Here is a 25,416-nt window from a genome sequence, read left to right as displayed (position 1 = left end):
GCGGGCATATGATACGCCAGTCCTTCCCATTCACTTAAACGGCGCATCTTTTTTGTCGTTTTATTTATTGGTTTCTACATTTTTTGGCTTTTTTACCATTTTCGCTTGGGTTTAGGGTTAGAACAACTTTTTGTTATAAAAATGACATCCTAACCCAAACCCAAATTCTGACCCTAACTCCAAGCGACCATGGCTTAAATATATACAAAAACATGGAGAAACCTGTATATTAAATAACTTCCTTAAGCAAATCTCAAATCTAACCCTAAACCAAGCGAAAATGGTTTAAAACAGAAAAAATTTGAGAAACCAATAAATAAAACGAAAAAAAAAGATGCACCGTTTAAGTGAATGGGAAGGACTGGCGTATCATATGCACACCAAATTGAAATTTGGCACATACATGTATTGCACGATTTTCACACTTTGTGCTATTTATGCGCATCTACATGAGACTGGGTAGGCTTTATCATTTTACAGATATTATTAATGCTCTAACAGCAACATTACACACTAACTAAATTTTTAAAAATGGGATCAGGTAGAACGTGACCTTTAAAATATATTATATACAATCCAAAATGAATGCTATTATCCTAATTGCTCATTTATTTAAACTTTTTGGTTCAACAAAATACTGCTCAGATCAAATTATGAATTATATCACATCATATGCTTTTCTCTAAAGTAACTTCAGTGTGACCTTGGATATTTTCAAAAGGGTAGTAAGACTGCATTTTAACTACTTTACATACGAGCTATTTTAAATCTTAAGAAAAAGTTTTAAAGCTTCCTCAACACTCACTCACTTGCACATGGGGACAGCAGACAAAACAAATGACTTTGTTATAACATTTATACTTTTTTGTACTTTATAAAGCCTTATCATCTGTCCACATGACAAACATGATGTCAGTATTGTAGGTGTTAGGGCATATGGGATTTGAAGCTACGGGAGGGCACATGTGCTCAAGTATTTTCTCACAGCGAGCATCTTAGGATGTTTATGTTCCCTTTTATGTCCTCTGGAACTTCCAGCTGCGAGGACTCCAAGAATGAGCGAAACAAAAAGGAGGAGCGCAGAACGACAGCTTTCATCCACATCAGAGCAGGCTGGTACTAAAAATGTTACTTTTTGTTATGAAAAATTATCCTGTTATCAAATTATTGCGAATGCAGTGTTGGATCTATTTAAAATCCGTTTAAAATCACGTGCTGATTCGGCTTCTAAAACATGTCAGCTTTTGGTAAAGGCCAAATATGGCACAGGCTAATCTGAGAGTGTTGTGACTAATCTGCCTCATGTTAATCTTAGCATGGGGTGTGTATATCCGTGTCCTGCACAGATATGACAGAAGGAGTTTTCTCGGCATGAGCTCGCCAACTGATCTTGACTGGCACCCGCACATACAGAAAAATACACACACACACACTCACAAACACATTCACAAACAGCTCCATGTCCATCATCCACTCACTGTCAGAGCCTGAAGCTGGTTGAGGATATTCGTGATTATATTTCCTTCTCTTTGGAGGGCTTGATGAGGGCAGGAGAAGAGATGATGTAAAATTGGCTGAGACGTTTTCTGGGATGTAATCTAAGATGCTGTGGCTGGGGTTTTTTGCAGTGTTGAAATATAATCCTACTATAATTCAAATAAAATTTCTGTCAAGATTATATGACATTATTACTGTGTAAAGGGCGGTTCACACAGAGCATGTGTCTTTTGCATTACTTTTTAATGTACACTTTTATCCAAAGCAACATTCAGGAAATCGAACCATTGAGTTTGGCATTGCTAGTGCCAGAGAGATATTTGTACTACTTTTTGACTTTTATTTCATTTGAATGCAAAAAAGTGTTCTGTGTGAACGCTTCCTTACACAAGATTATTAAACAGACCCTGTTAAAGTGATGGCAGTGATAAAAACTTAAAAGTGATGGTCATGGGTCTATAAACAAAATGTTCATGACAGCATTAAGTGCATATAAACGCACACAATCACACACACCTCTAAGCATAGGACATGTGCTGTTTGTCAATAGCAAAAAATATGTATTTTGTAATCTTCGCATACACACACACACACACACACATGGACACACACACCTGCTCTGTTAATCTCTATGATTTCCTCCTGTGCAAGAGGACAGTCTCCCGCCATGCTTCCAGAGCCCACCATACTGCCCAGCACATTACCCATGAGCCTGTGCGGTGAGGCAGTGGCCATGGCCAGGGCATCTGGTTTACAGTAGTTGGGCGATCCAGGCTGTGGAGCCCGTGGGATGTGCTTGTTCTTTTTCTTGGGTAGCTTCTGCTTGGCCATGGCTAGAGAGTAGTACATGCCGAAGTTGTTCACAATGACGGGCACAGGCATGGCAATGGTCAGCACGCCCGCCAAGGCGCACAAGGCGCCCACTAACATACCAGACCATGTCTCTGGATACATGTCACCATAGCCCAGCGTCGTCATGGTCACCACCGCCCACCAAAAGCCAATGGGGATGTTTTTAAAGGTGGTGTGGGCGCTCGCCGTGGGGTCGTCCGGGGACGCGCCGATGCGCTCGGCGTAGTAGATCATAGTGGCGAAGATAAGCACTCCGAGAGCAAGGAAGATGATGAGGAGCAAGAATTCGTTGGTGCTGGCGCGGAGCGTGTGACCCAACACCCTCAGTCCCACGAAATGGCGCGTGAGCTTGAAGATTCGCAGGATTCGGACGAATCGCACAACGCGCAAAAAGCCCAGCACGTCTTTAGCTGCTTTAGAGGAGAGTCCGCTCAGCGCCACCTCCAGGTAAAAGGGCAGAATGGCTACAAAGTCGATGATGTTCAGCGAGCTCTTGAAGAACTCGGCCTTGTCCGGGCAGAAAATCACGCGAGCGAACACCTCGATGGTGAACCAGATGACACAGACTCCCTCCACGTAGGTGAGCCAGTTGTCCGTCACTACCTCAAACACAACCTCCTCCCGTGTGACGTTTCCCACCGTCACGTTCTCTGTCTTATTGTAGATGGTGTTGAAGGCCTCGTGCGTCTCCAAGCAAAATGTTGAGATGGAGATGAGGATGAACAGAAGCGAGCCGAACGCCACATACTAAAAACAGAGACAGAGAGAAGAGAGACAGGAAAAAAGGGAGGAAGACACAAAAAGAGATGAGAAGATGAGCACATTAATATTATAAAGTGAAATCTGAGTTGTTACATTATTGAATTCAGTACTTTTACAGTGGCTTGTATAACATCTGGTCTGTCTACATACAACTCAGGAGACCTATAAAGCATAAAACATCTTGTTACCCTAAAACATCTTGTTTATTGTTGAGTCTTCATCTGGCAAGCGTCATCATTTTCTACTTAAAAAATTAATTATAATTTAAATAAAAAAGAACAATATTATGTTAAAATTGACCAAAACACATAATTGTCCCTCCCATATTGAAATGTATATACACTATATTATTTTATTTACACAACAAGTAACAGGTTTAATCTACAGGTAAACAGCCTCATTGATATTCTGCACATTAAACAGTCTATATATCATAGAATAGCACTTTTACATCCAAGGTTGCTGTGATGCATTTTGGACCACTGCAGAGGTCTGTCTCATGCGTAGTCAGCTATTTGGCAGACAGAGGGCACCAAATACTCCCAAACAGAACGAGCACGATCGCTCAAGGCGCAGAAAAATAATAGAAACAGTGTGAATGCAGCAGTCTCATTGACACATTGTACTAAAGGAAACACCACAAAAGGAGCAGAGAGACCAGAAGCAGACAAATTTGAAAAAAAGGGGGGTACTAAGGACAGGAAAGGAGAACAGAGAAGATTGATGTACTCTATACACAAAGAGCCGTGATGGAGGAAAGTGATTTTAAATTTAGAAAAAAAGAAATAACATCAGGAAATGGAAGAGGAAAAAGGGGCTATGGGAGGGGCCAGATCTCACAACAGAGATGTCATGCAGATATATGTGCATTGATTGGCTATGTTAAAGCTTACATTCTCTTCTCCTATCAGCTGTGATCCCTGTATCACAGTCCACCTCAGTGCCAGCATCAGCATCTATATCATGAATCTTTTGAGGTAGCCTGTAATTACCGGCAACTATGCAGAATTGTATGTGTACAATGCTGCCGCTGCTATTCCCCTCCGCAGTGCTCACATTACGCTTGCTCCCCCTTCTCTGACATCTCCCCAACTGGGGTAAACCATTTCTTTTGTGGAGGAGTGCATCTCCACCTCCTTTTCTCATTTCCGAATCATATACTAAGTAATTAAGTACATGTAGGCTGCCCACATGTGGTTCATCATGGCTGATGGTTACATCATGTTCTGTAACGCATACAGCATGAAGTTCACAGAAAAGCCCTCTCGCAGTCCCGGCTTTTTAACCATTTGAATTGAGACACCTCAAAAAACGGTTTTAAGGACATATCTCAAATAACTGCAGTCAGGTCAATCCTCCCATGATAAAGCAGTAGCAGTCAAATGAAGGACTGAGGCGTCCTGGGAGAATAAACTAATTCCCCAACCCGATTAGCATGAACTAATTTAACAAGCCTATCTTGTCGTGCCCTCAAAATCCTGATGAGGGACCAGATTGTGTGTCACACGATGTCACCAGAACTCCACACGTTCTGCTCTAGATACATGAAAGATCCGAAATCCAAATAGAAGTAAACAATGTGTGTTTATTTTGTGTTAGATGTCTACACTATTTGAGCGAACATGCGATGAGCCATTTCTTTAGGCGAAAATTCAACAATTGTTGTGGGTGTGTCCACAATGCAATGCAAGTAGGAAAGGTTAAAGATCGCCAATGAGCAGTGAAGCAGCAATAGTAAAAACACGGCCGCTTGTGCAAAAGCACTCATATAAATTCATCACTTTTAGGATCTAAGAAACATTTTTGAGAGCCAACTTCTTTCTGCTTTCTCTCCTGCATCTTTCCCTTGGCTGTCAGAGCAGCTTACCCTACATCACTGACTATTTATTAATTGTGTATTTTTCCTGACAAAGAGAGAGAGAGAGAGAAAGATGTAAGAACATACAAACTGATCCGAAGCATTGCATGTTTCAAGTTAGAGGACATTAGACTGGTGTAGCAAGCAACTAGCCTAACTTTTAAAAAATCTCATGTTATGCATTTTAAAATAAGATTGAAAGTTCTCCATCTTCTTATAAAAAAATGTATCCCTCCCTGTACGGTACGTGTTTATGGAACAGATCTTTATATCATATCTAACGGGAGACGGATCACATGAGCGCCAATGTTTTTACTGTAATACTGCTTCACTTTTTAACTTGCACAACTTTAACCTTTCTTACATACTGTACATTGTGGCACACACACATCCCATCACCACCAATCCCTGTCAAAAATGACCATGTTCCTATTCCTCTGCCGCTGCCAGTTGCTTTGTGGGCACGATTCAACCTTTCAACTCTTAAAAAGCACCTATTAAAGTGCTAAAAAACAACGTTGTTTTGTGTATTTGGTATAATACAATGTGTTCGTGTGGTTTATGCTTAAAAAACACATTGTTTTCACATAACGTATTTTTGTAGCACCAGATTTCCCTCTCTTCCTGAAATGCACGAATTTTGTACAAAACTCATCCATTTGAAAAGCTGAAATGTGATGCTCCTTACCATGTTTGAAAGATTCACTCACAATGCAATGCTTACAGAGGTAACTTATAGGCTGTGGGTCTAAAAGGGGGTGAATTATGAAAATGTCGGTCTTGTCTATATCACCAGTCCCAGGAAGTAAACGGTTGCCTACAATACGTGTGTTTGTTATAGTCCAAGAAAAGAGATTTACGTTGGAGATGCTAACTCTCGTCATCGTTTACATTGGGGTAGGAACCTTTTGTATAACATGTACGAATACACATGTACACATCAAAGGAAAAGAAAAATAGTGGATCGGACAAACTTCAGATCATATGCAAGAAAAGCCTTGAGTTTTCACTGCGGTTTGGCTCCACAGTTGTGGAATGGACTCTGAGAATATCACTCTTTAAAGATTTAGAGAATAAAGAAGAACTCTAGCAGGAGAAACTCTCCTGAAATAAAGTATCTCTTCACCATAAAGCCATAATGCTACTCTTGGGATTGTGGACATGCCTCTAATGGCTGTTTGCAGTCCATATTTGTGCTTTCATTCCTGTATTCTGTTACGAGATGCAACATCACTATGAACATTTCCATAACCATCCAGGAAGTTTTTCTGGGAAGAAATGTTTTGAGAAATGTTAGACTAAATGTTGAGACTAAAGCAAGCTCATTTGATACAATCAAACTTTCTGGAACATCTTAAACAGGCCAGGACAAAATAGTATGACTTTGACTTGCACAATACAATACAAAGTCAAACTTTCGTATTGCTTGTGTATGCATCTGCCATATAGACGGTTTCAGCAGTGACATCATAAACAAGCGGCATTCGGGGTCAACACGTAACTTCCGGTAAATGGCACTAAGAAATAACAACAAATTCCTTTAAAAGTATTTTATAAACAAGCAAAAAAAAAAAAACAACACGTAGATTACCTAGGAAACCAAAACATTTGTTTTTTTCAACAAGGTATTTGTTCAAAAGTTCGGTTTAGCAACAGACCGTTAAACAAACAAAAACCGTAAGTAAAGTTCGGACAAGACGTGTAATCGCGTCAGTGCATGTTCGTCCGATGAAACGTCTATAAATGATATTTGAGAATCAGCATCATCTGGAAATATGATTACTGCCAGACGCAAGCTTGGTGAGGATTGAACTGAAGATATTGATCTTGACAGCTCATAATAAGCTTCAGACACACTGGGCTTGGGTGCTCATATGGGAGATGAGGGTTTGAGTCCAGTCTGCTCTGTGCGCCAAATGCCCTCCATCCATCATCTCTCAAGTTTGTTACTACAAATGGCAACAAACAACCATAAGTTAATCAAGCATAATATGTACAATCATTCAGGAGTATATATGACCTGATGAGGTATTTCCTATTTCAAAAGAAATTGTACACTGTAATTAGCCTTACGTTATATACTCAATTCTAGTCAGAATTTGACTCAAAATGTTGTGGGCGGGGCTAAGATCGGCTGGCACCCAGACTACACTGTAATGAGATACATTAAAAAAATGTTGCTACTGTGTGAATACAGGAGATTCAGGCTTGTTTTAGAGGACATTTTATTGGGAAAAAAGAGCATGTGCAGTGCAAGTAATCAATATCTTGGTCAATATCAATGTTTATTCATCATATTTAGCCAAAATTTAAATACATATATCAACAAACAAAAAAATTAACTATTGGACGTGTATTAAAATAACTAAATATTCAGCTTTGGGAAAAAGTTAAAGACCAATCCAAAAAAAATTCAGTTTTTCTGAATTTACTATTTGCATTATGTAAAAAGTTCATTTTTGTTTCATTCTGAGAACTGACAACATTTCTCCCAAATTCCAAATAAAATATTGTTTTTATTTGCAGCAAACTGGACAAACCAAAAATATTTTTCAGAATATTTTTCAGAATATTTTTTTCGAGAAAGTTTGTATTATTTTTTAACAACACAATGCTAGAGTTTGTATTAAAGTAGAGTTATACAGTGCATCAGTATGTCCAACATAAGTCCTTATGAAATCAATATGTCCCACTATATTCCAGAAATCTCAAGAGAACCTTTTGCTAGTATGTGAAAAGTACAAAGTAAATGGAGTATTTCCAACATAAGCGTTTAAATGCTTTTCCCAGAGCCACTGTGTCAGCTTCATGGGACACACCTGCTGTGTTTCTGTAGGAACTGCCTGCAGAGCAGGTCTGAAAAAACACAATCTAGCAAATCTGGTGGCCTGATGAAATCAAAACCCAATGCAGTGTCTTACAAAACAATATTTTGTAGTATTGTGCACAACGTTGCACAGAGAACAAAATTGCCCAATCTTTGAAACAGAAAAGGTCAAAGCTTTGGTCTTAGAGTCCTCTCATTGATCTCAGATCAGTGGTATGTGTGAACGTGCTAGATAGTGATTGTGATCATGACATGAGTTTCCACCACAGCTGCCGGTCAAGTAGCTGGACATCTTCAGAAATGGAAATTATAGCCACCCTGCATGAATTACCTGCACACAGCATGCTCTCATAAACATTGCAGCACTTCTCTCTGACATATTTCCAGCTTTGACAATCTGCTAAAAAGTTTAATACAGGTCCGAACTAGTTTTTGCTTGTCTTGATCAGCAAAGTCATGTTTTTCACCAGTAAAAAATATATCAATGTAGCCAGCACATAACATTCTGGTGACCAGGTCTTTTGAGCAGGCACTACCTTACCGATAATGGACTAACTGAAATAAATGGACACACTGCGCTCCGTAGTATGCAAAGCCCAAACCACTGCTAAATAAATGATTGCATCATTAATAAGTCATCCACAGTTGGTGTTTATGAATATACATTGGCTGTGGCCTAAAAATAGAAGTATAGATTTGTCTGGAGTATTGAAAAACAGAAGGCAGAGATTTTAGTAAAGTGAACAATCTGGCCTCAGGCAGGCTCGTTTAAAGAGCAGATGACTAGAGAGGAGATGGGAAGTGGATACAATTAAGGGTGCAGATGTCATGATTTTAACAACCAGGACTTTTACCATATTTTCTGCCATGTATATCTACTGTTAAAAAAATTCTGTTTCATTCCTAAATTTCCAGCTAATTTTGAATCTTTTTATAAAGACATAAAGTGACCTTATTTTTCATTACCAGCATGAAGTCTGGTCTGTATAACACAAATCACAGTTCACATGACTCTGACTTCACTGTAGCTTGAATCCTGTGGTCATTTCCACTTTGTACTCCTGGCCTACTTTATTATTTATCTCGCCTGTCTGTCCTGCTTTCCCCGTTCTTTTTTCTTCATGAATAATGAATATAGGCCAAATCTGACTAAATACACTTATCATTTATCAAACACTGGACCTCCTAGACAAAAACACAATCTGCATAAAACTGATTTATAATTGTCCATGATCTGATTCTAAAAGGTCTAAAAAAGCCACTATACTACCAAGCAAGGCTTTTTATGGCATATTTAATCCTGGATTGCCTTCTGCTTAAAGCAGTGGTTTCTCAAACTGGGTGGTCAGGTGAGATGGTGCCAGGGGGGCATATTATAATATACATTATATAGTTTTTTAATGTTTTGTTTAATTAAAATTCGAAGTCTGAGATTGATCAATTTCATAAAAAAAATTTTGGAGGGGGCACAAAGTGATGCACCATACACATGCCAAAAGGTTTAAGAACCATGGCTGACTTTAAACTTGAGTGAAGCAATGTATCACAAAGTGCTAGAATGATAGAAGAAAGGCAAATTAAATGAGATCGTATTTCCAGTAGCAGATTGAATCAAAGTATTACCATCAAATAAGTAGAAAGTACTCAACTCTACAGACAGGTTTATACTATTCAGAGCCACCCAAGTGACAAACTCTGCTACAGAGAAAGTGACACAGATATAGGGTTAGAAAAATAATGCATACAGAAACAACAGAGGACAAGATAACATCTAAGAGCTTACATTTTTTAATCCTTTACTATCGCTTTATAAAGCACTTTGAATTGGTAATGTGTATGAGATGGTTCTGCAAATAAACTTTCCTAAACTAAAAAAATAAAGGTGCGTCACGAGGCCATAGACAAACCATTTTTTGCTTTAACATTTAAAGAATTTTTCTGTTTCACAAAAGTTTCTTTGTGATGATAAATACCGGTATTATTATAAAGTTTAGATTGTAAAAAGTTAAGAAAGTAATAGTTCTTAAAAAGAACAATAGTTGTGAGAGTGTTTTCAAATATCCAAATGTATCGCATGATATTGAGGCCACCTGTTTTTTTAACATTGTATGGATTGTATGGTAGCAGCCATAAGAACCATTTTATTTGTACATTTGAGTCAAATTATGTTCACACATTTCTGAAATTTAATGTTTCCATTTAAAATGTTTAGCTTATTTTACTTATCTTATAAGCTTAGCTTATATTACTTTTTTAAAGAGCAAATATGGTCCGATTCATGTTTATCATTTCCTTTGGTGTGTAAGTGTGTATTAGTACATGTTAATGATATACAAAAGGTAAAAACCCAAAAGTGAGCGATGACGCGAGTTATCGTCTCCAACGTAAATCTCTTTTTTTGGACTGCAACAAACACATGGATTGTAGGCAACAGTTTACTTCCCGGGCCTGTTGACGTGTACAAGAACGACATTATCATAATTCCTCTTCAGACTCACACCTGGCCAATCAGGGACAGAGCACTTTTCAGATTGATGAGTTTTGTACAAAATCAATGCGTTTGAGGAAAGCCGGATATCTGGAGCTAAAAAAATGTACGGTATGTAGAAAACAATGTGTTTTTTACCATAAACCACGCACACATATTGTATTATACCAAATACACAAAATAACATTGTTTTTTTAGAAATGAAATAGGTGCCCTTTCTAAAAAGAGAATGTAAAGGAGATCGACACTAGATTATTGGGGGGTTACAGCTTCCAGTGATACTACATGACAAATCAATCGCTCATTTTTTCTCATACTTTGTCACCTTGATAATTGATAGTACATTTGAAGTTGGTCAACCAATAATACAAATTTGTATTCAACAGCACAGGATACATACTGTGCAAACTCAGTCTATGTGTGGTAAACCATATTATGTTTGTTTATTTTATTATTCTGTCTTTGAAAGTCTAATTTAGTACGCAATAACAGCATGCTATGAGAGCTTAAGAGCTCAGCTACGATCTAAAATTGCTTGCCAAGTGCAGATTGCCATAAAAAACAGTAGGTAAGAAAAACACTGAGACATGCAGGAAATAGAAATTCACAAACTTTTCAGAGGCAATGCCAAAAAAATATTATGTGACCTATTCCATATTCCTAATGAGGAGTGTGATCTTTTAGCTTGGTGTAGAAACTCATTTGTGATTAGACTCCAGCATTAGGCTTTACACTCATAACTTAAAGCAACACTATGTAGTTTCCATGTAGAAATGACTTACAGCCCCCATGTGGTTGAAAAGCGCAACAGTGCCTGGTATCAGACACTCTTCTGCAGGCAGGGGGAGGGGTGGGGCTGTGTTTCCTACCCTCCTCTGCCACTTTCAGAGTGTGCTTGTAGCAGCTAGGAGGCTGCTCAGGTTGCAGCAACAGTACAATTTGTCCAGTTTAAAGTTGTTCTATCACTGAAATAATTTTAGAAACATTATTTAAAGGTAAAAAAACTACATAGTGTTGCTTTAAATACGTTTGCAATATACTATTTTATTCTGTACAATGCTTTACTATTCTGCATGTTTCTTGTATAATATAATTAGCAATAATTTTATAATTTTTAATAATTGGTTGCTGAACACCGAACAAATCTGATCATGCAGGTTAACAGGTAAACACTGTAAATCAAGCCCAGTTAGACACAATGAGCTTCATAGATGTTGATTTACAGTAGGCTAATTTCGCTGTGACTGAAAAAATAACATATAATTTACACTGTTTGTAGACACTGTTAAGAAGGCATTTAGTGTTTGCAACATCAATGTAACGAATAGGACGTGAAGGGCAAATGACCTTCAGAGCATAAAACTTAAGCCTCAAACTTATTTATACACTATAAGTGCATTATGTTACTATAAACACTGCACACTTACAGAAAGCTGTGTAATAACTAGAAAAACTAGCCATAAAAATGACACAAACATTTTGTATTCCTGAGCCATTACAGCAAATGAGGCTTGTGTGATTTCAAACATCTGTTCGCTTAGGGTTTTTTTAAACAGAGATCATCTAAAATCTGTTTTTGCAAACTCATGTACAGCATACAATAAAGAGCATGTGTGTGAATGTAATCACAGTGTGTAGTGGTGTGCGAGTTTCCTCAGGTCAGCACTTGAGAAATGTGTTGTGAGTGACCAGCATGCATAAACAAATTGGTGCACACCGTCCCTTTAAGACCCGTTTCACACCACACACATGAGTGGGATTCGTACGCGGTACTGCAGCATAATGGTTTGTGGTTTTTTTTGGGTTATTATATTCAGGTAAATGGTGCATAGAAGACGGCGCCCTCTTTCTGTGTAAGGTGGAATTACAGTTCTTTAAGTCTGATGTGGGAAAAATGAGAGGCGCAATGTGTTCTCACATTTCTTCTTTCATGTTGTTGCTCTCTGCACCTCAGGTCTGTTCTATTCATATCCAGCAGTGCTATATATGTATGTGTGTGTGTGTGTGTGTGTGTCTTTGTAAAGGGAGACTTTAAGGAACTATTAGTAACTATTGAGATGAACTGTTTCCAAAAGCAGTGAAAGATTGACATTAGACTCGGTATCAGATTTGACAGAGAGAGAAAGAGAGAGAGAGAGAGAGAGAGAAATTCTGCGCTAACACAATCTACTAAATGTCAGTGCATTGCAGCATCTGTCTGATGCATGCAACTGTACATATGTTAAAGACTGTTGAGTTTATTATGCTGTTAAAGAGCACAGAGGAGAAGTCACCTGTGACACACAGGGTCATTAAAACACACAATCAAATCTGCACATTGGGACAATGCTTAGACTTCAAATATGCTATAACCAGAAAAAATTGCTTAGAGCAAAATCACTAAATTTTTGTCTCGAAATGACGTTAAAAGTTAAATCCAACATATCTATCAAAAGACCTCAAAATCTTTGAGGTTTAATAAAATTATTATCATAATTTACCATGATAGGAAAAGACCTGATCATTGTGTTTAACTACAAACATTGCCTGTTTAAAGGCTCCTGCCAAACTATATAACTTTATTGCTAGGTCAAACTTTAAGCATTAGATTGTACAATTAAAGGCGGAGTCCACGATGTTTGAAAAACGGTTTGAAAAAGGAGACGGGCCGACTACCAAAACACACTTATAGCCAATCAAATCAAATCAAATGCCGGGTTGCGTATGTGTGGGGCGGGTCTATCAACAGAAGGTCCAGATTCTATTGGGGTAGGGGCGTGTTTGTTTAGGCGATTTCAAATATCAACACTGGCTTTCAAACATCATGGACTCCGCCTTTAATACACGACTGTAACCAGTGCACTAATAAATCAATTCAAATCAAATTGATTTATCTAGCGCTTTCTACAATAAAGCATTGTTTAAAAGCAGCATTACAAGAAAAATAAAGAAATCACAGGATAGTATACTTATTAAATATATAATACATTGTGGCATTATTGTTAAATGTATTGTCCTTATAGAAAGATTGCAATTCACTTAAAGCAGTAATTCTTAAAGTGTGGTCCTTCTTGCCATTTTGTTTTAATAACATAAAAATGGATCGGTGGCTAAACCAAAGAGGAGTCAAAATAAAAGGTCAAGCGTCAACTGAAAGCAGCTAAAATCCACAGATCTATTAGTTTGTAATGTAATAGTTTTTGCTTCATGTGTAAAATCCCTGTAATTTCAGTGATTTTGGACATTAAGGGGATTTTTTTCAGTATTTTATTGTTACCATAGTTACAACCATAGACTTCATATACCCACCACCTCAGTTTTAAACTAATGGCTCTTTGGAATGACATTAAGTGGGTCCTAGGCTGTTACAGTATGTTTAATTGCACTTTTTTTCACATGTGCAGTTTGTTGTTCATATTAAGCTGCAACTCATTTCACATTTACTTTTTCAAATAAAATAAAATTCATATAATAATTTCTGAATATAAAGTGGTCCTTGGGCTGAAAAAGTTTGACTTAAAGGAATAGTTCAACCAAAAATTAAAATCCTGTGATCATTTACTCACTCTCATGTTGTTACAAACCCGTATAAATTTCTTTGTTCTAATAAGCACGAAGGAAGATATTTTGAGAAATGTTTGTAACTAAACCGTTCGTGGACCCCGTTCACTTCCATAGTAGGAAAAAAGAATACTATAGAAGTAAATGGGGTCTACAAACGATTTTGTTACAAACATTTCTCTTTATCATAACAAAGACATTTTTGCGGGTTTGTAACAACATGAGAGTGAGTAAATGACAGAATTTTCATTTTTGGGTGAACTATACCTTTAACGTCCCTGTAAAGTCAGATATTAAATGTCATCTGAGTTTGTCACACTACAGAAAATTTGTTATTAAAGGAACACGCCCACATTTTGGGAATTTAGCTTATTCACCGTATCCCCAGAGTTAGATAAGTCCATACATACCTTTCTCATCTCCGTGCGTGCTCTAACTCTGTCTGACGCAGCCCCCGCTAGCTTAGCACAAAGACTGGAAGTAAATGGCTCCAGCTAGCATACTGCTCACAATAAGTGACAAAATAACGCAAACATTTTCCTACGTGTTGTGATTTGGGGCTGTGTCAGACAGAGTTACAGCACGCACGGAGATGTGAAAGGTATGTATGGACTTATATAACTCCGGTTGGAAACGGTGAATAAGCTAAATTCCCAAAATGTGGGGGTGTTCCTTTAACCACCCAACCAAATTTGAATGATGGAAAAAACGGTAAGTAAATAAAAAAGTTATCAAAATCTTCGAAAAATAGTCAGCATTCTCTGCTCTCATGCGGATAAGGCGTGTCCCCTGTTGGCACTGAAACCACGCCCACTTCCGGAAAAGCAGCTTTCTCTCTCAATTTTCAAATACGGCTACAACCTGAATGAATGCTAGCGATTGTGGTAGGGTAGGGGCCATGCGCGTTGGCTCAAGTGCATCATCGGGCCAGAAATGGTGAAAAACTGTTTAACGATCTAACTATGCAAATTAGTACTGCATAGTTTACAGTCTTTGTGGCATGTTTTATTAGAAGCAATTTTCAAGATTGACATTAGAGGGACCTTAAACAGTGTACTTTTTCAGAGACTAAGGGGCATTTAGTCATATCACACAGCTCGTGCAACATTACATTAGCACAAAATAATATCCTAAAAACCTAACATTTTAATAATTGTGCCTTAAAAAAAGTTATGAGTTTAATTGCATTAAAAGGATAGTTACCAAAAAATGAAAATTCTGTCATTATTTACTTAAATCTGTTAAACACAAAAGAAGATATTTTGATAAATGATGGTAACCACACAGTTGACGGTACCCATTGACTTCAATAGTATTCGTTTTCCCTATAAAAAGGTAAATGAGTACAATGAACTGTGTGCTTACCATCATTAATTAAAAAATCTTCTTTTGTGTTCGACATATTAAAGAAACTCATACAGGTTTAGATCAACATGAGGGTGAGTAAATAATGACAGAATTTCCGAAAATAACCTTTAATAAATTAAGCGAAAGAACCTTGCTTCAGGTTTAATGGACTTGATATCTATTCATTTTAGCATCTTATCAAGACAAAGAAAGATACTCCCATGATTGTTCACTAACAGACAATGGGTCTCATTCACTATTAATTGGGTATGTTCATTGTATTTATACGCACATATTACCTTCTCACAAAAACGTTTGGCCTAATTCACAACACCTGCGTACGCACATGAATTTGATCTTATAGTTGTTCTTATGTAGCTCCATGTAAAGGCTTTTCTGCAGAGCAGTGTTTGTCTACAGAAAATGTTAAGACCATTGTCACCGAAGCAAAAGAGCTAAAAGCAATCCATGATCATATTTATTATCGTAATATTCTGTTTTACTTTGCATTTTCGATTTGGGGGGGTTTGCTATCGGTGGAGATCAAGTCATTGACGTTTGGACTCATTACATTTACGTTCCATTTACATTTGACATTAAGCAGACACTTAAATATATAAAGCTTTGAAAAGTGAGGAAGAAAGAAGATTTATTATTATGTGCGTCTTATTTTTTTTCAGAAAAAAATTATGAGGCTATATCTATATCATAATAAAGATAATGTATATAATATTATATAATTTAGAAAGAATTCTCATATAAAAAAGAATAATGTAAATCATATATCAATATTATACATCATGGGTCTTCAACAGGGGGTCCGGGGACCCTTGGGGGTCCCTGGTGGTATTACTGGGGGTCCTCCTGCAAATACTTTTGAATGCAAAATTATTCTTTTTTTGCCATGCTCTCCTGTGAAAGAGATTATTAATCTTAGAGATTTTCCTGTTAAATAAAGGTCAAATAAAAAATATTATTTTTTGAAAAATTAAGTTAATGCATTAATAGGTTAATAATACTTTTAATAAATAGCATAGCGTTCTCATGATAAAATCTATTCAGTCAAAAATGTACATGTTATGTAGTACACCAAATAATATTTTTTATGTCTTAATTTGATACTGGTGGTCCCTGGTCCTCCTTTCTATCCATTAAGGGGTCCATGGCCTGAAAAAGGTTGAAGACCTCTGTTATACATTATAATTATAGACTAGTATTTGATTATAGCATACATGATTTTTGCGTACATGTGATATTAGTTGTTCTTGAATTTTTCCATACATTTAGAGAAAAACATTTTTACGAAAGCTATTGTTTGTGAAAACATATGTATGCACATCTCGTGTACATATTAGTAACTGAGACCCAATGTCCTTTCCAAATCTCCATTATATTCTCTATTCAGTACAAACAGACCAAAACACAATAGTGTTTAGCTTATTAACAAACAAAGGATGATGATATGCCTAATATGCCTAAACAGTCAACCACAATTACGACCAAATGAAATGCACTAATAAATAAGAACACACACACATAAGTACACACACGTGCAGTGCACATCTCAAGGGGTAATCGGTAGCACTCCGCGCATGCGGCAGATTCACTGCACTGAATCAGCACAAAAAAAATCAATAGGATAATTTAAATGAAAAACAAAGAGTGGTGGAGAGGATTTAATTATAAATCAATTGATAAAATCCATTGACTAAAAGCATCTAATTTAATATGTCAAAAATGTGCAGCCTTCTGCTATATGCATACTGTAAGACAGGCGAGTGTCGTCCTGGAGAAAAGATCATATTTGGCCACTAATGTAATCTGCTATGCAAGCGTGTTAGTGAGACAGCAAGGGAAAGGTAGAGAGTTAGGTGGGGAGAGGGGAGGAGAAGCATTCACATGCCTCACATTAATGTATTGCCTGAAGCTCTCTGCCTCTTTTGCCTTACTGCACCATAATGACATGAACCAAAGGTGGAAAACACATGGAGGAGGGGCAGAGAAGAAAAACGGGAGGGAGAAACTAAAAATGAGGGGAGAGCGAGAATGGGCTGCTGTAAGAGTCGTTCTGTAAAAGGAAATCCATCCGTACGTTGCAGTGTGTTGATTTAAAAAAATAAAAATAATATTCGGTCAACATTTGCTCACCTTTATATTGTTCCAAACACACATGACTTTCTTCCACAGAACACAAAAATAAATGACTAAATGGCAGAATTAGGTTTTTGGGTGAACCTTCTCTTTTACATGCAACATTCCTATTTATTACATATGCATGTGAAGTCACATTAAAAAGGCAAAGAACAAAACAATCAATGGTGCGCTGATGAAAAGACATAAAATGAGCATGGAGATGGGAGATCGAAGGATGGGAAAACGCAGAGGAGGGAATGGAGATGTGGGAGGAGGGGGAGAAGAGAGAGAGAGAGCGAGCAAGCTCTTGGTGGCTCTTTCTGCTGTGCAAGGAGCCGCTCTGTATGCTTAACACCGATTGGTTGAGTATTCTGTGCAGTGGCTGCTACAAGGTTCGGTGAAAATGACACAGACACCTGCCAGATACGCCTCTTTTCTCCTGCAGCACGCAGCCGAGGCCACAACGTTACGCTGCCAAACTGAGATTCCCCTATATCGTCAGCGAGAAGCTCTGGTGCATTGCAAGCTGGAAAGTTTGGGAGCACCGTCTCTCACAACAACCACTTATACACGCCTACACTGCAAAATGAGATCACGGCTACAACCTGGGAGCTGAGAAAAAGGGTTTAGGGAAATAACTGCTAAGCAAAAGGTTATTTTGCAGCATACGCGTTGAGTCGTGTATTTATATATTGCATCAGCAAAGCTATAAAACCATATCAGGTGATGAGAGCATTGGAAAGTGTAATTGATATGCAGTCAGAAAGACTTATCTGAGTGAAGTACAGAAGCTGATGGGAAAGAAGGTATTAAAGCATCTCATTTATTGGTACACAGAATTGCCTCTTTTTCAGAAACATTGCCTCTTGCTGTAAGGTGTGATATCCTTCTCCAGGGAGACCATTCTCATGCTTTTAGTATTGATCTCACGTTGTCAGTGGAATTTCTGACTACTCGCAAATGTGGTCATGGGTGTATGTGTAAAGATTGTTTGATTAAAGCATAATTTGTTTGAATGTGAAAAATTGATAAGAGAAAAAGTCAACTGAGAGAGAGAGTGTGTGTATGAGAGAGAATTGCCGCAACAGCCATCTGGGAAAAGAGCAGGACAAGCTATGCAGATCTGGCAGAACACCAGGGTGGATGGGTCCAGAGACCTGGAACCCTAAGGGATCATCATCTGGTACCTCCACCAGCCAGAGAGAGAGAGAAAAAACTGACTAAGAGATATGTGATATGTTCAAATAGAAAATGGAAAGTCAGCAAAACTACCTCATGTTGATCTAAACCTGTATAAGTTTCTTTAAAGGCAAACACCACCGTTTTTCAATATTTTACTATGTTCTTATCTCAACTTAGATTAATTAATACATACCTATCTTTTATCAATGCGTGCACTTAATCTTTGTACAGCGCATCGTGAATGTGTTAGCATTTAGCCTAGCCCCATTCATTCCTTAGGATCCAAACAGGGATGCATTTAGAAGCCACCAAACACTTCCATGTTTTCCCTATTTAAAAACTGTTACATGAGTAGTTACTCGAGTAAGTATGGTGGCACAAAATAAAATGTGGTGATTTTTTAAGCTAATAAAAAATGAGAACTAGATTGTTTGCCGGAAGAGCACTTAGTTTGCAGCACTTCCACCAGAAGTTTGAACGTGAGGGGGAGCGGTCAGAAGTGATGATGTTACTGTGCACCGAGGTCGAAGTGCTGCAAACTAAGTGCTCTTCCGCCATACAATATAGTTCTCATTTTTTATCCGCTTAAAAAAACCGTTTTATTTTGTGCCACCATACTTACTCGTGTAACTACTCATGTCTCAGTCTATAAATAGGAAAAAACACGGAAGTGTTTGGTGGCTTTTTAAATTCATCCACGTTTGGATCCTAAGGAATGAATGGGGCTAGGCTAAATGCTAACACATTCACGTCACGCTGTACAAAGATGAAGTGCACACATTAATAAAAGATAGGTATGTATTAATTTGTCTAAGCTGAGGTAAGAACATAGTAATATTGAAAAACGGTGGTGTTTTCCTTTAATATGTTGAACACAAAAGAAGATTTTTGATGAATGACGGTAAGCACACAGTTGATGGTACCTATTGACTTCAATAGCAGAATAAACAAAAACTATGGAAGTCAATGGGTATTAACTGTGTGCTAACCATCATTTATCAATATGGTTAGAAAGGTCAGTGGAGTCCAGTGACAGACCCTATACAGACAAAAGCAAACAATGAGCTTATGTGGCACGTGTACTCTGGATCCACCTGATAAGCACAATGGGGATACAAAAAATGCAGGGTAGAAGCTAATGGAAATTTAGTAAGCCTTTAATGGCATTGTAGAGTGACTTGGTAAGTAAATATTACTTGGAAGGAATGGCAAAAAAGGAAAGAGATGGTCCAAGTAAACTTAAAAATAAACAAACTACGGCAAGAATCCAAACTTTCCTGGCTCAATGAATGCTGCAATGCACAAACAAGGAAGGGAAATACATATGTTATTAGATTTTATTTATTACGATAGAAATGAAATAATAGGAAGTGGACAAGATGGACTGGGAAACTCACATATGAGGACCATTGCTCAATGCACCTGAAGCACATCAACCACCAGTCCGCGGCTTCACTACTTTATCTTACGCTAATGCTGTTTTCTTTCTTTCTTTTTTATTAAATATTTCTTTAAGTTTACAACAAGATTAATTCTTACTATCTTTAAAGATCTTATGATCTTTAAAGCGTTAACAAGGCAAAACCAATCTGCTATTCATTTGATACCATTCTGTCTAATTTTATACAGCAGAAACACTTCTCATGTTACATCAATATGTATCATAGCAAACATGGCTCATTCAGCAGATGCATGGAACAATATCCCATACAGTCAGATGCTATTATGTCTTACACACACATACACACGCACACACGGAGTCAGTGGTCAGTTCTGCCTCTGTGGCACAGCTCGCTCATTCACTTTCACAGCTCAGCACTTTAAGAGATTAATTACAGACACTGACTGACAGGACAAAACAGACCCCTCTCAAATCAGCACATAAGTAAAGGAGCAGACACAGCGTTCTTACTAACACACATAGAGATCAAATCATTCACCTGATTACTTGTTTCCTGTACTTGGGTCCAAACATCAGACATCACTAAAATTGTTTATGTTGCATTCATTACCAAATAATAGAAATGACCTAATGCATAATAAATTTATAACCATAGATATTTAAAAAATCAGTCATAACCGTTCTTCATTCAAAATGTTTCAGAATGCAAAAACTTTTTTAGGACCCCATGTACGTTTACAGTAGACTGTGTGTGTCTGTATGTACAAACATCTCCGCACATCTGCGGTCCAAATGTGCATTGGGTTAATTTAATTGACAGCTCAGGGTAAAAACTGAACCTTTGAGACTAAAGATGATCACATTGCATAACAACAGTTAATATAGTGTGATGGAGGTAGCTTGGGGATATAGACAAAGAGAGAGAATTTCCGCTGTTGAGTTACAGTGTTTTATATGTGAATGCCTACTCTGATAATAACCACTGTCTTTGTCTAATGAAAACAAGACAGTGACTCAAGCTCTCACAGGACTCATCTATCTATGCCTCTTTGTCTTGTTGCGAAAACCATGACACGAAAGAAAGAGAAATGATATAACCTGTTCACTCGAAGAAAATGAGAATTTACTGAAGTGTCCTGCATGGGCATTGTAATAAAATCATGATCTAGCCATGACTTTTTCCTTTATCTAGCTTATCATTTATCTACTCACTAGTTGTTTTTTGTCAATATACCATGGGGCTGTTGAATGCTTTATTCTGATTGGCTGATAAATGGGTGTTGATTATTTTTCTGTAAACCACACACTTAAGCTGTCCAAATGTCTTCAAAATAGGCACCAGAGCAATGTTTGTTGTGATATAAGTGGTAAAAAAAACTTTGGTCCTTTGAATGATTTGAAAATAATGCACACTTGCGGTGTAACGGCATGCTTCGCATCGTGCCGCACTACCAACCTTGGGTGTGCATTATTCTCAAATAATTTAACTGCCCATCGGCAATTATTCTTTACATATATCATATATGAGTATGTGTATGTTTTAGTTAAATTTAATGCATATCCCATTAATTCTGCCATTCAAGACACTGTGGCATTGAATAAAGTTCTGAACATATCTCCAGTACAGAAACCTTCTAACCTCCTGACATACACAAAAAACACAGTCTCTTTTGCTCTTACACACACACACACACACACACACACACACACACACACACACACACACACACACACACACACACACACACACACACACACACACACACACACGGGCACTCCAGTGAGCTGAAACAGAGGAAACAAGTAGCACAGCATATTTTTTCTGCTTAGTATTTGATCCTGATAACTGCAGCACACCGCGTACATTTGTCCTTGCAAATTTTCCGTCTCTCTTCCTCTCTTCATCATTCTGCTCCGTGTAATCACTCCTTCCTGATCTCTTCCCATCTTTCTAAGTCTCTCTCTCTCTCTCTCTCTCTTCTTTACTTTCCCTCCCTGTATAAAGCATAGCTTGCCAGTGTTCTCCTCCTCTGTGTGCTCTATGCCATTAGCGGGGATGACAGAGTGCCTTTCCCCTTTGTCCTTAATCCAAGTGAAAGCTCCATTCGGAAAAAAAATGCTAAAAGCTAGCTTGCAGTGTCTAGGGCCAAGCACGCATAGGGACACATACATGGTAGTAAAAAGTTAAGTAGACATGGCAATCTCAAGGTTGTTTAGAAATGGACAGTTAACCCAAAAATGGTTTCTTTCTTCAATGGATAACAAAAGGTGGAACTGCAGTGAATAAATCATTCAAACTTTAAAAAGGATGCAAAAGAACCACAAAAGTATCAATTAAAATTTGACTTAGGGTTATGTGTTATATGTGTGTCATATTTCAAGTTTTCTTAAGCCATATATTAAGCTTTAATTGAGACTTATAGATTTAAGGTTAAAATAATACTCTAGCAAAATATCAAAACTACCCCTAGATTTACCCTCAAGCAATCCGAGATACATATGTCCATCACCTTTCAGACAAACACATTTGGAGTTATTTCAGTAAATGTACTGGCTTTTCCAAGCTTTATAATGGTAAAAAACAGGGATCAAGGAAAAACTTCTGACTTTAAACCCCCTAAAAAGTATCCTTTACAGAGGTAATCTACAGAGCTCCAAAGGGTTAATAAAGGTCTTCTGCAGGTAATTGATGTGATTTTGTGGATAAATATCCATATTTCTTTATAAACTGTAATAACTAGCTTCCGGTAACGGCACCATTTTGGACTCACACGATCACGATTCACAAGAGAGTTTTAGCGTAATGAGTTTTGGTTGCCATAGGTTCATTGCACATAGGCTTAGGCAGAATGAGATTTTGGCAGTATGATAACCTTAAGCGAAAATACAGCGGTTTCAAGGTGTTGCAGAATTGCCATTGCAACACTAAAATCTGTTATTTTCAAATGTCTGAATATACAAACAATAATTTCTTAAATAAAGACAATACATTTTATTTTAAGCAACATATAACATGTATGTGACATAAAAATAAAGCCTTTAAATTATAATATTCTTTCAAAAAAAATTTTTTTTGTTATTTATAATAAATGCAAACATAAAATCATTTCCATGATTTAATTAGTTTTGTGTAAACACAGCTCATATGTTGGAAACGGTATCACAGAAGATTTTAGTGGATTTGAAACCTTTGAACCGCTGTATATTTTTAAAACGGCACATGCCTAGTTGCGCAGTGACTCTCGTCAATCGTGTAAGTCCAAGATGGAATCGTTACCAGAAGCTAGATATTATACTTTATAAAGTTTAAAATATGAATATTTATCTTATAAAATCGCATTGATTATCTGCAAAAGACATTTATTAACCCCTTGGACAGTCTTTTTTGGGCATTAAAATCATACGTTGTTCCCTGATCCCTATTTTTTTTATGTTATAAGGACAAGGACATTTACTATAATAACCCCAAATGCGCTCGTCTGTAAGATGATGGACGTATGTATCTCGGGTGAGTAAATCATGCGGTCATTTTGATATTTGGCTTGAGTATCGCTTTAAGTAAAATGACGTTTTTTGATTAACAATTCTCTCAACTTCAGTTTCATTCAGCTGATAGATATCAGCCATCTTTACTCTTTCATTGCCTGGTGAACTGATCAATTTCTCATTTGTCTCTCTTTCTCCCATCACCATTTTTCCTCACTGTATCTCATTTACCACCACCTTATATTTGCCCTAATTTGGTCTCCTATCATCTCATGTCTTTGCAGTCATCTTCCTCTTTCTTTTCTCATTTGCAATTCCCCTCTCTCTCTCTCTCTCTCTGTCCAAAATGCTGCAGTATTACCTCCATCAGCATCTTATGAGCGCCGCTCTTTCTCGCCTCTCCTCCGGCACATGCACACAGACGCACTAACATGCAATTGAGCGGGATCCGTAGGGAAAAGCTTATCTAAAACCGGCAGGCAAAAAAATCACGTTTCATAGTAATAGTCTGGAGTATGTGCCTGTGTAACGGGACGGCAGCGGTCTTATTTGGATTAACATGACAGAACAGGGATATACTATATATAGTATACTACATACTATATAAAGTATATGTGGCATGATACATTACAGCGCCACAGCTGTTCCCTTCCCCCGTTCTCTCCGTTTCTTCCCTTTCTGACTGTTGTTCTCACTTCCTACGACAGATCGGTTTCCCCTGTTCAGTGCAGAAATGAAGTCTTGTGGGAGCGTGCTTGAGAAAGTGGGGATTTGGTGTAAAACAGAGGGGTGGGGGGGAAAGAGAGAAAAAAGTGCGTAGTTTTCATTCCCTTGTGACTGTTATAAACGAAGGGAAAGTCACACTTAGAAATGTATGAATATCAAAATATCCAAGCAAGTGACATTTTTTTAATTTGGATTTTAATCATTAATTTGACTTTAATTTTTAACATAGCCTTATTAAAGTCAATATTAAAGATATCAAAATTATATTTTCACATAATGTTCTTTACATAGGATGATTATATATAAAAAAAAAACATGAATTAATCCAAAATAGGATTTTCACAGACCGTCACATGTGTTTTGAATTCTCATACCTTATTTTTATATTGGGCCTAAAATGCATGTGCAATATTTTCCTTAAAATAAAGGCATACGTGTTGATATTTTGCTGACTAATGCAAAAGTGTGAACGTCTGAATACTTTTGGGGCCACTATTTTATTTAAGCACTGTGACCGCAGACATTCCAATAGATGTCTGATTTGGGAAAGCTTATCAGTTTAATTACTGTCATTATCACTAAAAGCATTACAAAAACACTACTTTCTATCGTATCACTTGCTGTTTTTAAAGAGCTATTCAAAAAAGCACTTTCATGTCGTATGTAAACATACAATGGGGCAGTTTTCCCAGAGAGGGTTTAGATTAAGCCAGGACTAGTCTTTGGTTATATTAAGACATTTAAGTTGTTATTACAAACATACCTTGCAAAAAAAAAACATATGTAAGGAATAATTGAAAACGGACCATATAATTATTTGTAAATAATGCTAGGTTGCACCACCTAGGATGTGCATTATTTTCTAATAATTCTATGGCCCGTAGTCAATTATTCATTACACATTTGACAGGTCAGGTGTGCGTTTATCGCAAAATAATGCATACCCATGGCATATTTCTCGACCAATCAGAATAAAGCATTCAACAGCCACGTGGTATAAATGCAAGATATGCAGTGCAAGTGCTTTCAACTACTACAGCATTAAACATACATTTCAGTCTGGGACTAGCCTTAAACCCTGTCCGTGAAACTTCCAAATGAAAGGCAGGATCAATCAAATGCATGCTTCAACCTTACCAGCGGTGTGAGTGTTAAGGGAGAGTGTTAAGGAAACCTGTTTAAAGACATTATTGATGCCTTTTTTTTCTATGTTCCGTGATGCTAGTGGCCCAGAAACGACATTAACCTTTACACTGAAGCAGGCAGACACACACAAAAATATGTCTGTGATCAGAAGTAAAAGTCCCATTTTTTCC

General features: G+C 37.4%; 1 protein-coding gene across 9 annotated transcripts in view; it reads right to left on the bottom strand.

Moving 5' to 3' along the window:
* Positions 1 to 25,416, bottom strand: part of kcnc3a (potassium voltage-gated channel, Shaw-related subfamily, member 3a) — a 61,908-nt gene that overhangs the window by 25,651 nt on the left and 10,841 nt on the right. For 6 of the 9 annotated variants that reach the window (XM_065277612.1, XM_065277590.1, XM_065277597.1 and 3 more), the window contains exons 3-4: positions 2,112 to 3,096; positions 1,479 to 1,646 (exon numbers count right to left, since the gene is read on the bottom strand). In XM_065277612.1, the coding sequence (XP_065133684.1) occupies positions 1,479 to 1,646; positions 2,112 to 3,096 (1,153 nt within the window). The remainder of the gene's footprint in view (positions 1 to 1,478; positions 1,647 to 2,111; positions 3,097 to 25,416) is intronic. The other 3 variants (XM_065277637.1, XM_065277621.1, XM_065277633.1) reach the window with 1 other exon arrangement.

This window comes from Paramisgurnus dabryanus, chromosome 3 (assembly GCF_030506205.2).
Source record: "Paramisgurnus dabryanus chromosome 3, PD_genome_1.1, whole genome shotgun sequence".
Classification (NCBI taxonomy): domain Eukaryota; kingdom Metazoa; phylum Chordata; class Actinopteri; order Cypriniformes; family Cobitidae; genus Paramisgurnus; species Paramisgurnus dabryanus.
Note: the sequence above shows the minus strand (reverse complement) of the source record. Positions and strands in the feature narration are given on the sequence as shown.